Source organism: Podarcis filfolensis (genome assembly GCF_964270895.1).
Source record: "Podarcis filfolensis genome assembly, chromosome: 9".
NCBI classification, from domain to species: Eukaryota; Metazoa; Chordata; class Lepidosauria; order Squamata; family Lacertidae; genus Podarcis; species Podarcis filfolensis.
In genome coordinates this window covers 21,752,390-21,766,290 of record NC_139610.1, presented here as the reverse complement: position 1 = coordinate 21,766,290, position 13,901 = coordinate 21,752,390, and the positions used below count along the sequence as shown (strand labels likewise).

The following is a 13,901-nucleotide window of genomic DNA, read 5'->3' as shown; positions in this document are numbered from 1 at the left end:
CAGTTTTAAGTTAAAAGTATGTGATACAACTGAACCAATAGCAAGTTGCCCTTCTGAAATAAACACTGTAAAGACATCTCTGTGTCCCTCAAAATCAAGACTTCCTAGCATTAAGCATAGTTACACATTGAATGTACACCAGTGCATAGTTCCCTTGTAAACTATGATCTGAAGTAGGATTGCAGACCATTTTTTGGAGGGACATAAGCCATGGTTTGCCTTGATGCACATGTCATACCATGGATAATTGTAGCCTGGGAAGGGGACATAGTTTTGCTAGAGACTGGCTACTGATTTTAAACCCTTGGTTGCAGGCAGCTAGCATGACCTCTGCAGAATACAACAGTACTGGGTTTTGTTTTGTTTTTCAAAAACTTTTTCATCTGTGCCTTGCATAAGCCCTCAAATACTTTTGCTTAGTTTTAACACTGTTTTAAAGAGGGATTATCTTTTATGAGTGCTTGAAAGCTCAACACTTTTAATTCATTGCATGAGCTTTGTGTAGTAAAAGAAAAGAAGCAAGATTTGATATGGGCACAGCGTACCAGGAACATTTCCTATTTTTGCCTTATTAAAATGAGCCAGAAACAGCTTGCCTAACTCCCATTTTATAGCATGGGAGATGCTCACAGTGTATTTTGCCTATTATGTCTATGCATGTATTTAAATTAATGGTGTCTGTCATGCAAAATGAGTTTATACCATTTTCTCACGTGAAAGCCAAGTATTGAAACTACTGTGTAATGCCCTGATGGCACCAAATTTCAGAGGGGAATTAACTCAGTTCCCCTGAAGGTTATAAAATGCATTACTAAAATCTTAATTTTGGCCATAAAACATTTAGAAGACAATGGTTTGCTTCAAATTGTATGAACGTTTTAAAGACCCTTAAGGGATAGCGTTAAACCTTAATGGAGATGGTAGCAAATATTCATTTTCAGCTTAATACAGACATGTTTTTAATACTAGCTCTGCTTTGTCTTGTTTTTCTAGCTCTGATGGCTTTTCTCTTTGACCTAAAAGCTTTAGTAGATATGATGTCCATTGGTACGCTTCTTGCGTACTCGCTAGTAGCAGCGTGTGTCCTCATTCTTAGGTGAGTTCCAATTTTGGGTTATTAACTAATTTGTTAGGCAATGTTGTCTAAATCCTTAAATGTTTTTGTTTCTGCCATAGTTATGTAAACATGAAGTTACACAAACAGACAGGATACCCTTCAAATGCAGATTGTGCATGAGAGCAACTACCTTAGTACTTCGTAGAAGTGCACATTCCGCTGCTGTACAAGTTTAGGTACTGCTGTAAACAGAGGAATGGGAGAATAAAAGTTGTTTGGCATCTAGGGCAACTTGTATGAAATAAAGCTCTGTTGCATAGTGGTTCTTACCTTTAAGTGCTTCTTTAATGCTTTCCATATGATGTTACACTCCAAATCCCATCATACCTCACTGGCTGGGGATGGTGGCAGTTGTCATTCAGCAACCACATTGGATATCTCTCTTTTATTATGTGTACCTTTTTGGTACTGTGTATGAAATAAGTGACCCGCAGAGCATAATAGTTCCCTTTTCGAAGCTAGAGACAGAGAAATGCTCAACACTAAGGCACCTCTAAGCTAGAAAGAGATGCTTTCTTAAAATAGCTCTAGCCTAATAAATCTTGCGTGCAAATTCTGTCTTCCATGCATCTTTGGTTCAGTAAAGCAGACCTGTCTCTTGTGGTCTAATCCCAGCTCTGATTCCTTATAAATATACTGTGGACTAGGAGTTCACCCCTTTGGTTGTGCTCTGCTCCTGGGGCTGATGGGTTTACCATATTGAAGGATTTCTGGAGCCAGTGATGCAGTTATTGAGGGTTAGGTAAAGGTAAAGGGACCCCTGACCATTAGGTCCAGTCGTGGCCGACTCGGGGGTTGCGGCGCTCATCTCGCTTTACTGGCCGAGGGAGTCAGCGTACAGCTTCCGGGTCATGTGACCAGCATGACTAAGCCACTTCTGGCGAACCAGAGCAGCACATGGAAATGCCGTTTATCTTCCCGCTAGACCGGTACCTATTTATCTACTTGCACTTTGACGTGCTTTCGAACTGCTAGGTTGGCAGGAGCAGGGACCGAGCAACGGGAGCTCACCCTGTCGCGGGGATTCGAACCACCGACCTTCTGATCGGCAAGTCCTAGGCTCTGTGGTTTAACTCACAGCACCACCCACGTCCCTTATTGAGAGTTAGATCACTTATAATGCATATGAAGGGATTCACCTTATATTGGCCTTTCTGGTTAGGCCAGAAATGGTAATTATCAGTCCCCATACATGTCAGGCAACCCTCCTGCAATTTCCCAAGGAAAACACTTGAGTGTTTATGTGGGGGTGTGCTGCTGGCCAATGCTGCCTTTGGACACATGGGCTGCCTTCAGTCAGCGGTGCCCAGTGCTCATCTGGTCTTTCCTGGGGGGTAGGGAGGGAGGCTAGGCAGTGTAATAGCCAGCATTGTTGGGTGCCACTGCCCAAAGACATGCAGGGCTGCTTCAGGCAGCGATGCCCAATACTTCCCCAGATGTGACTGATGCTGGCTTCTTTCCCTACTTGCTGTGCATCTTTGAAACATTAAGAGAATCTGGACCTGAATGTCCTTCCTGTAATATGCAGATTTCAGTGACTGTAGGACTGCATATTGGTGGCAACTCTGGCTCTATTGCCTGAATTAAATATCAATAACAAATGGTGCAATAATGCCACCCAAAATATAGAGTCATGTCTTTTCTTGCTGTAGGCCTTGTAGATTATAATACATTGTGCCTTTAATTTTTATTTTCTGTGAACCTCACCTTACACAAATGTATTTGTGTGTGTGTATGTGCACAAACAGGTACCAACCCAGTTTAAACTATGAACAACCAAAATATTCAGCAGAAAAAGAGGCTCTTGCGGGATCAGAGAGAGAAAGTACAAATGAATCTCAAATGAGTATGGTACCAGGACACAGTTTCAGCTTACAAACACTGATTAATCCATCAAGTTTGCCCACGGAACAGTCTGCCACCATGGTTAGCTTTCTTGTATGTCTGTTGGGTAAGTCAAAAGCTATCTAAATACTTGGACTATCTCGGAAGTGTCAACTGATAAGCAAAATGCATTTAAACAAAATGACGGATCAGATTCACTTATTCTTTTGAACTTGTCCAAAATTTCAAGTATGGAAAAAGAGGGAGAGGAGCCTTTGCATCCCCGATTAATTGGAGTAGACATGACTGCAAGTCTAATTTTGTTTTGACGGCCTAATTCAAAACAAAGAAATGTACAGTATTGGTTTTTACCTGTCAATATTGCTGAAGCTTTATGTCACTTAAACATTTGAGATTTTGAAATGCTCTCTTTGTTGTCCCCCCCCCCCCATTTTGATTGCCTCTGTTTAGCTTTCCTGATTTGTGGCTTAAGCATTCTGGCCACCAACGGGATTCATCTTCTTGCCAATCTGGAGCCTTGGAGTATTTGTCTCCTTGCAGTACTTTCAGTGCTGTTTATCATCATTGTACTTGTCATTTGGAGGCAACCTCAGAGTCAGCAGAAAGTAGCATTTATGGTAAGCAGTGGTGATGGTAGTGGCATCAAGTGCAAAACCTCACAAACACTTTTTTGGGGGGGGCTGTGTGACTAGCTGCCCTTCTGGAGATTACCACCCTGTCGCTTTAGTGGCTACCTTTCAGTTGAATTAATAAGTTAGCTGTTGCCTTAAAAAGAGCTTGACTGATATGGTGCTAAAGTTGCTTTTTGTGGTAAGCCAAAATAGTGGTTCTTGTGCAAATTTGGCCTTGACTGTAGAAAGAGTTGAGAATTCATTTTTACTACAACTGAAACATGTAAGATTAGATGATTTTTTTTAAACAATCTTTTGATTGATTGAAGATTAATTGGGCAAAAGATCTTTAAAAAGTTTGTTTGTTTTTAATGCAAAAGCTGTGGGCCACAAGATCCGTTTTCCTTATTTTATCTTTCCCTATTTTCCCTTGTGCATGTATAAAATCTTGTGTAGCCCATGTGTGTACTACCACTAAATTGTAGTCCTCGCCTTCCCGTTGCAGGCCTACCAAAATTTAATTCATTACTTCTGCATTTAAAATGCAGTATAAGTAGGTAATGTGTTCATTGCAACTGGACTAAGACACTTTGCCCTATAACTTTTATTTTATTTTCGAAATATGAATGTGTCAGTTCGGTAGAGCCCCTTTACAAATTTAATTAAAAGTATGACACACAAGATATTTGTCAAAAACACTGAGTGTAAAAATTTGTCCTTAGGTTCCACTCCTGCCATTTTTGCCATCTTTGAGTATCTTGGTGAATATTTACTTAATGGTACAACTAAGTGGAGAGACTTGGATCCGGTTTAGCATCTGGATGGCGATTGGTAGGTATTATGTAGCTGAATGTTGTTGTGAACTTTTTCTTGCCTCCCCCCCTAAGCAAGGGCAAAAGCTTAAAAGCCATTTTCATACTGGTGACCCAAGCAGACATGGTGCAAAAAGAGCATTTAGGCTCTTAACCTTGCTTGCTGGGCAAAGCCTGCTCAGCGTGTAGGTTCTAGATGCAGCTCCAAAGGTTTGACCAGACACAATTTTTGCACATCCACATACGTCTTGGAACTGAAACCCCACATAAGATGAGGGATTTCTGTATATAATTTTTGAGAGTAGTACAGTGGTACCTTGGTTCTCAAACTTAATCCATTCCAGAAGTCCGTTCCAAAACCAAGTTGTGCTTTCTCATAGACGGTAAGGCAAAACGGATTAATCCGTTCCAGACTTTTAAAAACAACCCCTAAAACAGCAATTTAACATGATTTTTACTGTCTAACAAGACCATTGATCCATTAAATGATAGCAATAATCAATGTACTGTACTATAAAATAAGACCGTATTGTAGATGATAAAAAATAAAATATTTTTTTTTCTTACCTGCACTGATGATTGTCATTGTTTGGATGGGGGGCTTTTATCCATTTCCGCAGTCACACAATCAATCAATCAGTAGCTGAACCGGGTTCCACACAGCCACAAAAACAAATTAACCGAAAAAGCCTCAAAAACAAAAACGCAAAATAAATAGCAAAAACAAAAGCACTAAACTTAATCCGTTCTGGAAGTCTGACTTCCAAAATGTTCGAAAACCAAGCGCAGCTTCTGATTGGTGCAGGCACCCTGGAAACAATAGCTGACAAATGCATTGGACGTTCGGCTTCCGAAAAATGCTCAAAAACCGGAACACTTACTTTTGGGTTTTTTGCATTTGGGAACCAAGGCATTTGAGTACCAAGGCGTTTGAGAACCAAGGCATCACTGTACTAGAATGGAAGCTTAGTGTGGATTAAAGAAACCTATGACCACAGGTGATACCAAGATCTGAACAAGTGTTCTGGTTTTGTAATCTTGGGTAGAGCTACAGAAATATGACAAAACTGAGAGAACTTACATCCCTTTCTTTTTTTCCTGTGGAAGGCTTCTTCATTTACTTTGCTTATGGCATCCGACATAGTGTGGAAGGCCGTCCTAGGGTGGAAGATGAAGATGACGAGGACGACAGCTGCTCCGAGAAAAGCGCAGCTCCAGAAAAGATCTATGTAAAAGAAGCAAACGAGATTGAAAATGCAAGTGAAAGTGCTCAGTTTATTACACATGAAAGGACAAGTGAATGTTAATGGTTGCTAACTACCATGCTGCGTACGTCTTTTGAATAGTGTAACGGAATGTAGTTGGGGGTTTTTTTTGGGGGGGGGGGGTGGAATGCCAAAACACTTGCTCCCGAAAGATTAGCAGTAACCTACTTGTGCTTTGTGAAAACATCAATAATGGTCTAAACCGACTGCTAGATATTTCATCCAGTGGAGATTTACCTCAAATTGTGGTTGCCTGAAGTAAAAACTGCCAAGGAAGTGGAGGGGAACAAACTCCCATCGGCTGATTTTGCCTGTTGTGCTAAAAATGTTGGGAATTTCCTTAGCGCACCATCCTACAACTTGAACTGGCATAATGTTATATAATTAGGAATTTTTTTAAGTGGGAAGCTGAACCATTTTAGGTTATGTTATTGGGGACACATTTTCTTGTTTCTGTCTTTTAAAAATGTGCTTAGCAGTGGTCAGTAACTAGGTAGCTAAACTGTTTAGCCTCTCAAACTTTAAAAAAGGGAAGAAGAAAAAACCTATTTAAAAAAGCCAGTTACCCAGATGAGTACATAGATCAGAAACTTGGCAGGCTTTTGCATTGCGATGTAGTGCTTCTCTGTTTTAAAAAGTGTTAAATTTTTGCTACCACTGTATATGCAAATAATATATGCCGCGAACATCCTTTTGAAAAGCAGTGTTTGCAATGCCTAACATATGGATGGGCTCCGTATAGAATGTTTTGAAATTACCTTTTACCAGTCGTGTTCCAAATTCTCCTTCTCGATGGTGACAATCAAAAAGTCACGCTACATGGTTCCTAAGATGTAAGAAACTTCAGAACAGTGGCAAACAGCATGTGCCTACGGAACTGGGAATTTTTCAAGTCCAGGTGCACCTATGGAATTGCCCTGTTAGTGCTGAATGTGTAAACCCTCTGAGGTTGTAAGTAGCTGCCCTAGGTCCAATGACTGGTGAGCTGTGTGCCTTCCGAGTCTCTGGCCCACCAAGTATATTCATTAATTTCTGTAACTAAGGAAAATGAAACTGTCAGCCATAAATTGGCTGCATTCAGATGTCACAGTAAACCATGGCTGCTTATGATGCGAACAAGCTGTAGTGAACTTCAGGCTTGCATGCTTCTCCCCTTTCATCCTCTCCTCTGGCGTGGCTACAAGATGGGATTTGTAAGTTTGAATTTCTTCTTTTGAGTAACTGCAGCAGGGCATTTTTGCCCCAAACCAATGAATTGCCAGTAATCTTAATTGTGGCTTGTTTGAAATAGACTAAATTTAAATCATGAGCTGTTAAGCTGGCTTGTTTTAACAAACCATAATTAAGATTAACCACAGTTTAGGGTTCCGCTGCAGCTCTAAACAACAATTAATAATAATAAACTTAGCCGTGAAAGCTTCCAGCCCGCAAGGCTGCACTTAATAAATCTAGCATGGATTATGATGAGGATTGAATTCAGCCACTATGTATTTTTTTGCCCTTGCAGGAGGTATTATGTCTTTTAGTGGATTCTTCTGTAGTCATAACTTACCTAACATTTTTGTATAAATCATGAACAGAAATTTAGATTTTTCAGGGAATATGTTCCATCTCCTTAAAAGAGATGGGTATTTGGAGGGGAAAGAGGAGTAAAAAAAGAAAAGAAAGAAATATAATTCAAATAACATTTAAGAATACAGAGTTATGTTTAACAGGTGACAGGTCTTTTTAGTTTTGAAGTAACATTTTATAAATAAAATTTGAGGCAGGCATAGGCACCAAAGGATCACTCTTGGTTACATTATTATCACTCATGTATACAGTCATAACTAGGCATTGTGGCTGATGGGCAAGTTGTATTTCTGGCACATGTGTGTCTGCTCCACACATTTTTTTGTATGAAGCAACATATGTATGTATGTGTGAGAGAACAAGCCAAAGAGAAAAACAAAGCAAAACTGTCCTGCAGCATTAATTTACTTATTTTCTCAAGAAAAGGAATAGGTGCTGTGAGCAGCTGTGGCTGTTTCTTCTCCTGGAGACAGAGGAAGGATAACCTGACAATATACCTGATGCCTTTTAGTTTATTAATGTTGGGACCATGTTACAACAATCTGTCAAACATCTCATCGCAACTGTTCGGTTAGAAACCCATGTTTTAAAAAGCTGAAAATTTCAGGATTCAGAGAGGGGTTTGGGAACAAAAATTGTTTTTACAAGTGCCTTAGAAAAGCACTCAATCCAAGACTGTGGATTAAATGCTTTTTCTGCCAACAGTTTTCTTATCCCTACACAAGTAAAGGTAAAAGGTAAAGGACCCCTGGATGGTTAAGTCCAGTCAAAGGCGACTATGGGGTTGCAGCGCTCATCTTGCTTTTCAGGCCAAAGGAGCCGGCATTTGGTGGTTCAGATTCACACAATGGGGTGAGCTCCCGTTGCTGTCCCAGCACCTGCCAACCTAGCAGTTCAAAAGCATACCAGCGCAAGTAGATAAATAGGTACTGCTGCAGCGGGAAGGTAAACAGTGTTTCCGTGCGCTCTGGCTTCCGTCCTGTTGCACCAAAAACGGTTTAGTCATGCTGGCCACATGACCCGGAAAGCTGTCCTGCACAAGTATTAAAATACTAATAAGATGATTATTTGCAAATAAGTACATCTTAAGCACACTGGGTGGGGGTTTTTTAAGTTTGATAAGGAAAGTAAGGTCGGCTTTTGATGTTACAGAAGGGTGACCAGGTGGGAATGCTGTGTGTGTGTGTTTGTGTGTGATGTCCAAAGTCTACAATGAGAGGTGGAAGATCCAGATGCAGATACAAATTCACACACACAGTGAAAGAGAGAGCTGTTTAGGTTCTTAGTTATGATTCTTGCAGAATAAGTATATAAGGAGGAAACACAAATCCGTTACACTGCTGGCCCCTATCTGACTTGGCTTACGTGTAATTTTTTGATGTCAGCCTAACAATACTGAGTTTGATAGGAACTGTAGATATGGCAGCACTGTGCTTTGACTTAAAAATGTAAAGGAGGTATATTTTATCTTGGCTTTTTGTATAATCTTATATTAATAGCTGAAAGAACACTTTTATGAAAGATTACGAAATATATGGAATTTGAGAAATTGTGTTAAGATGAGAGAGGGTGCCCTGATTGCCGCCATTATTGAATGTAGATAGTAGTGCAGCAGTTTTTAGCATATTGCTCTGATTGACTGATCTGTTTGCAATGTCCCCAAAACAAAAGAGATATATATGATTATGATAATTTCTTTAAAAAATGTATTACTGAAAGTGTCACATTTTAGTAAATAACTGAGATCACAAAGTTCAAAGAAAACAAAAATCACAATGGGGAAAATGCAGATCATTTTAGCAGACAAACTTCCACAGGTCAGGTTTGTAGCTAATCAATATCTCTTTAGGCATCATTATTTTATGGATGTCCTTAAAAGTTGTTAAGTGATGAATAGCAATCACCTTTGTTACGACTTGAAAAACTTTACTACTGTGTGTACTAAAAAACAAAACAGAAACTCAGAAGAGACAATCAATACTGTTTCTGTAACTATTTTAAGGTTTTCTACGTTTTGTCAGTTTTTGTCGTATCTTATTTAATTTTAATAAAAATGTTGGAGGCTCAGGTTACTTATCCAAGCCTTACACGAGACAGAACAGAATGTTAGATTTTCAAAAAGAGGGTTCAGGATTTATGTATACTGTAGGTTGGGCCCAAAGGTTCCATTCCATGAAGGGAAAAGACTCCTTCTATCAAAAGAACTTCCACGGGAGAAAGGGAATATTTGTACCCAACCCTATGCGTATATATAAACATCTGGTGGAAATACAGGTGGTGCATAAACATTGCAAGAATTATAGCAGTTTTTAGTGTCTACAGAAGCATTGGATTATCGCTTAACTCTGTAAAATGGGGTGGGGAATATCAGGCCTGGGGTCTAATTGTGGCCCTCCAGACCTTTTTATCTGGCCCTCAGGACTCTCCAGGGCACAACGCTTACTTGGTCTGCTTTGAACTCTACTTGAGGGCATTTGCCTTGGCTGGAATGTGTCTCTGAACTCTGATAACTAGCCTACTGTACAAAGCTAAAATTCACGTTTATTGAACCACCCACTTATGTCTCTGATTATGCGTACAACTGGTATATGGCCTCTGGACTGTTAGCCGGAAAAGAATTTATCCTTTGGCCTGAAAAAATCCTCCACCCCTGCAGTATGTCATATTGTGTGTGTTGTGTAGCAGATAAGTGTTTTCGTTCTTTTTGGTAAATAGAATTTAAGGCTTTAAGGACATTTATTTTCTCAAACCCTCTTACAGCAGTTTAAAAAAAGGGGGCTCAGGGTTTCTGTGTGGATTTCATTGCGTTGAGTCCTTGCCTATACAGTGGCTTTCTCATTCATTCCAATGGAGGGAGCACCTTCACATGCCCTCAATGCAGACAGGTCTGACATTTTGTCATGGGTGGTCTAAGGATACTTGGGCTGGTGGGAGACAGAACAAAATTTAAACACACATGTTCAGATACGTTTAGAGCTATTAAAATTATTAAGCTAGATACTGCCTATATGTCTGTTTTTGCAACTGGAGATATACAGAAAGACCATCACCCACTCCTGTGTCATGGTCCTATAGATCTGCTTTTTCCATGGGAATGGTGGGGCAGTCAATGTGCAGAAGAGATTTGTATATGCATCTGAACACATGTGAAGTTCTAGATTGGGTTATTGGGTTCATTCTCTACAGTTCTACTTCTGTCTCTCGCACTTCTAATTGGTGATGCTTTTTCTGTTCTGTCTTTCCTCCAAAGATTTCAGAGCAAGGGTTTTATTATTATTATTATTCAGCCTCAAAAGCCCTGTAATGTAGGCTGGGCCAAGCCCACCCACTGAGCTCTAGGACTGCGCATTGAAATAGTTTTGCTCCACTATATAACCAAAGGCAATTTTTAATTTTCCCCAAACCCTGAAGCTTTGCAATTGTAACAGTTCTATTACTAACCTATGTCCAAAGATAAGCAAAATAAATAGTTGTTTCCCCTATTCTTCCTCGCATCCCTAAACGTTTTAATTAGTAGCTTCTATTACTGCTTACTTTAATTGTACCTGGTTTCACAGACTATGCCCTTTTCAGGTCCAAAGAGCTATGAATGCAAGAGGCATTTGAAAATACAATGTACAACCAAATACTGGGTCTAAATAAAGTTACTGAATATAACTTTTTGGTTGCAAGTCTGTGGATTAGTTCATACTTTCCTCTTTGGGCAGAATGTTCTCCCTGAAAACCCTCCTCTCAAATAAGCAATTGCAAGGAGAAAGTACTGACTGAAACAAAAGCACAGATAAATTTTGCAGCTATATTGCACAGCACATTGCTGTCCCTTCACTTTTCTAGTTTTTTGTTCTGCTGATGCTTTTCTTAGCTTGTCCCTAACTTCAGTGGCCATTTATGTAGGTCTCCCACACTTTTGGTAGATCTAAACATTTTTTATGGTTCAAAAATATTTTTCTTCCCATATTCATAAAAAAAGATCATTCTAGAAATACAAAGTTCTTTTAATTGTGTGACAAAGGCTGAAATCCCACAGCCATTCACTTGGAAGTAAGCTCCACTCAATGCAGTGGGACTAATTTCTGATAAATGATGCATAAGATTGGACAGTAGATCAGTTTCTTTCTAAAGATCCCTCCTTTTTTATTTCTGTCTCTGGCAAATTCCAGGAAGCTCAATGGGAAACTTGGGTCAGGTCTGTAGAACTCCCACAGAAAGTCTCTACACGTAAAAACACATTTTGGGTGTTTTAAGATTTTATAAAAACAGTGCTTTGTATATATTTGTATATTTTAGTCATTATTACCATGTATTATGTTTGCTGCTGCCTGTGCACATAAGTGGGGATAGATCATTTTAGCTTCAGTCAAGATAATGTTTAATAATCTGCTAGATTTTTTAAATTAATGTAAAAATGTGTTCAGAATGTGTGACAGATAAAATACTTTTTGGTGCTTTTGTTTTTTGATGTTCATAAGTTGCAGTTACTGTAGACTAAGAAATTTATACTGCTGCTGTTCACTGTAAAAAAAAAAGCTACTTTTGACAGTAATTGTGCATTTGTTCTACATTTTTTAAAATAAAGTTGTACATGTTCTACAGGTTTCCTTTTTCATTTTCCAAAGTGCTGGAGACAACCATGATATAACATAGTTTTAAAAATCTATAGGAATATCATATTCAGAAAATATACTGATAGCCATTTATACTCTTTGCCACCTTGTTTCCTTCCATAAAGGTTTGTATTTACATTTATTTCATGAGGTGATAAATAATCCTGTAACGTCTTTTCAGCTGTACACTTCAGATAAAAATATCAGTTTCAGAAATGACATTAGCACTGTAATTCCTATTTTGATAAGATAGAAACATGGGTGCCAACCCATTTAGCCAATTTGATAGTTTAGCACCCACCCATTTGACTCTTTCATACCACGTATGCCCACCAATGCATCTTGGACCTTGATAGAGAGTTAGGCTTGCCATACGTCAGAAAAATTCCTGGAAACAGCTTAGTAAATTTGGGGTCTTCCTAAAAAATGCTCAACAACTTTGCGGGTATCAGGAATTATACTTTCTGAAATATGACAACCCTATGAGAGGTGCAGATTATATTCCCACTCCACTGTTTGGATGTTATCTGTATATAAAGTGACCTGTTTAACAAGTTTGGTGCAGTTTATTCACGCTACAGTTGCTAGGAATACTGCAGTGCAGTTCACCTGTCACGGAGTCATGGTTTGCCGAAACAAATGAACCTACCAATTTGTGTGGAGGCTTCCTATACTTTCAAACCCAACCTACCATTTCCATGTTCTCCGAAGCATCTATTACCCTATGGCCATTTGGGCAACAAATCGTATTCTAGTATATTCATTAACGTGCCGCTGACATCAGTATTTCCCAAACTTGGGTCTCCAGTTCTTTTCAGACTACAACTCCCATCATCCCCAGTTAGCAAGGGATGATGGGAATTTACTCTCCAGCTGTTTTCGGGCTACAACTCCTCTAGTTAGTGAGGGATGATGGGAATTGGGTCCAGCTGTTTTCAGACTACAACTCCCATCATCAAAGTTCTTAAGGCAAATTTTTCCTATACCACCCTGTGTCCCAAACACATCATTGTGCTTAGAGGCCAATATCCCCTTGGTAGACTTACGGATCTGCGCAGGACATTTAACTGCTGGCTTCGCCAAAACTCAAATCCCCCCCGGTCTAATATCCCTAGTGCTACAAGACTGTCACAAGAGTGCCTGCTCTAAAATTGTCAATCAAAAACATCACTCTTGTGGTTTATCCCCACAACAGTTACTCACCGTGGGTTATAGTAAAACAGTCTAATTTGCCAATACCTAAATGATATCGAGCGTCAGAATAACTTGGCCACGAGAAGGGAATTTTGTTCATGGTATGACCATTTTCCATCCTCCCACTTTGATTCTCTGGCACCCTATCTGCACAACCTAGCAATTCCAAAATATAGACACACTTTTAACCTCGCAAGACTGAATGTACTGCCCTCGGCTGTATTTGAGGTACGATTCCAACAGATTCCACACGAAAAACGCTTATGTGCCTGTGGAGATGGCAGCATCGAATCAGTGGCACACACCCTCCTGGTGTGCACTCTTTACAAAGACCTGAGGAATGAGATTATCACCCCTCTGTTATTGTCCATTCCGGGTCATCCAACCACTGCCACAGTGTCTTTTTCTCCTGGCGGATCAAGAGGACCATGTGACAGCAAAGGCTGCAAGATTTTTAGCTGGGACAATCAGAATAAGGTCCACTGTTTGACAGCTGATTCAGGATCCTAAACTGTGTTTTATTATACTCAACTTTTATTTTGTTCTCTTTTGTTGCTATGGCCAATGGCTAAGGCAAATAAAGTTCTTATTCATTCATCCCATCATCCCTAGCTAGGGGGGTGATGGGAATTTAGTCCCCAGCTGTTTTGATACAACTCCCGCCATCCCTAGCTAGTGAGGGATGATGGGAATTGGGTCTCCAGCTGTTTTCAGACTACAACTCCCATCCCTAGCTAGCGAAGGATGCTGGGAGTTGTAGTCCCCAAAACAGCTGGAGACCCAAGTTTGGAAAACACTGGCTTAGGCGCCAAACTCTGCAATAACCATTCCTGCCGGGGCACTAAAACACCCTTCATTAATGAAGTCCATAAAAAGCACCT

The 13,901-nt window shown here is 39.8% G+C and overlaps 1 protein-coding gene across 8 annotated transcripts in view; it reads left to right on the top strand.

Moving 5' to 3' along the window:
• The window catches only part of SLC7A2 (solute carrier family 7 member 2), a 51,786-nt gene extending 39,974 nt beyond the window's left edge, over positions 1-11,812 (top strand). For all 8 annotated transcript variants that reach the window (XM_083630418.1, XM_083630420.1, XM_083630414.1 and 5 more), the window contains exons 8-12: positions 994-1,096; positions 2,866-3,068; positions 3,413-3,579; positions 4,296-4,404; positions 5,493-11,812. In XM_083630418.1, the coding sequence (XP_083486544.1) occupies positions 994-1,096; positions 2,866-3,068; positions 3,413-3,579; positions 4,296-4,404; positions 5,493-5,692 (782 nt within the window). In that variant the 3' untranslated portion in view covers positions 5,693-11,812. The remainder of the gene's footprint in view (positions 1-993; positions 1,097-2,865; positions 3,069-3,412; positions 3,580-4,295; positions 4,405-5,492) is intronic.
• The last annotated feature ends 2,089 nt before the right edge of the window (positions 11,813-13,901 follow it).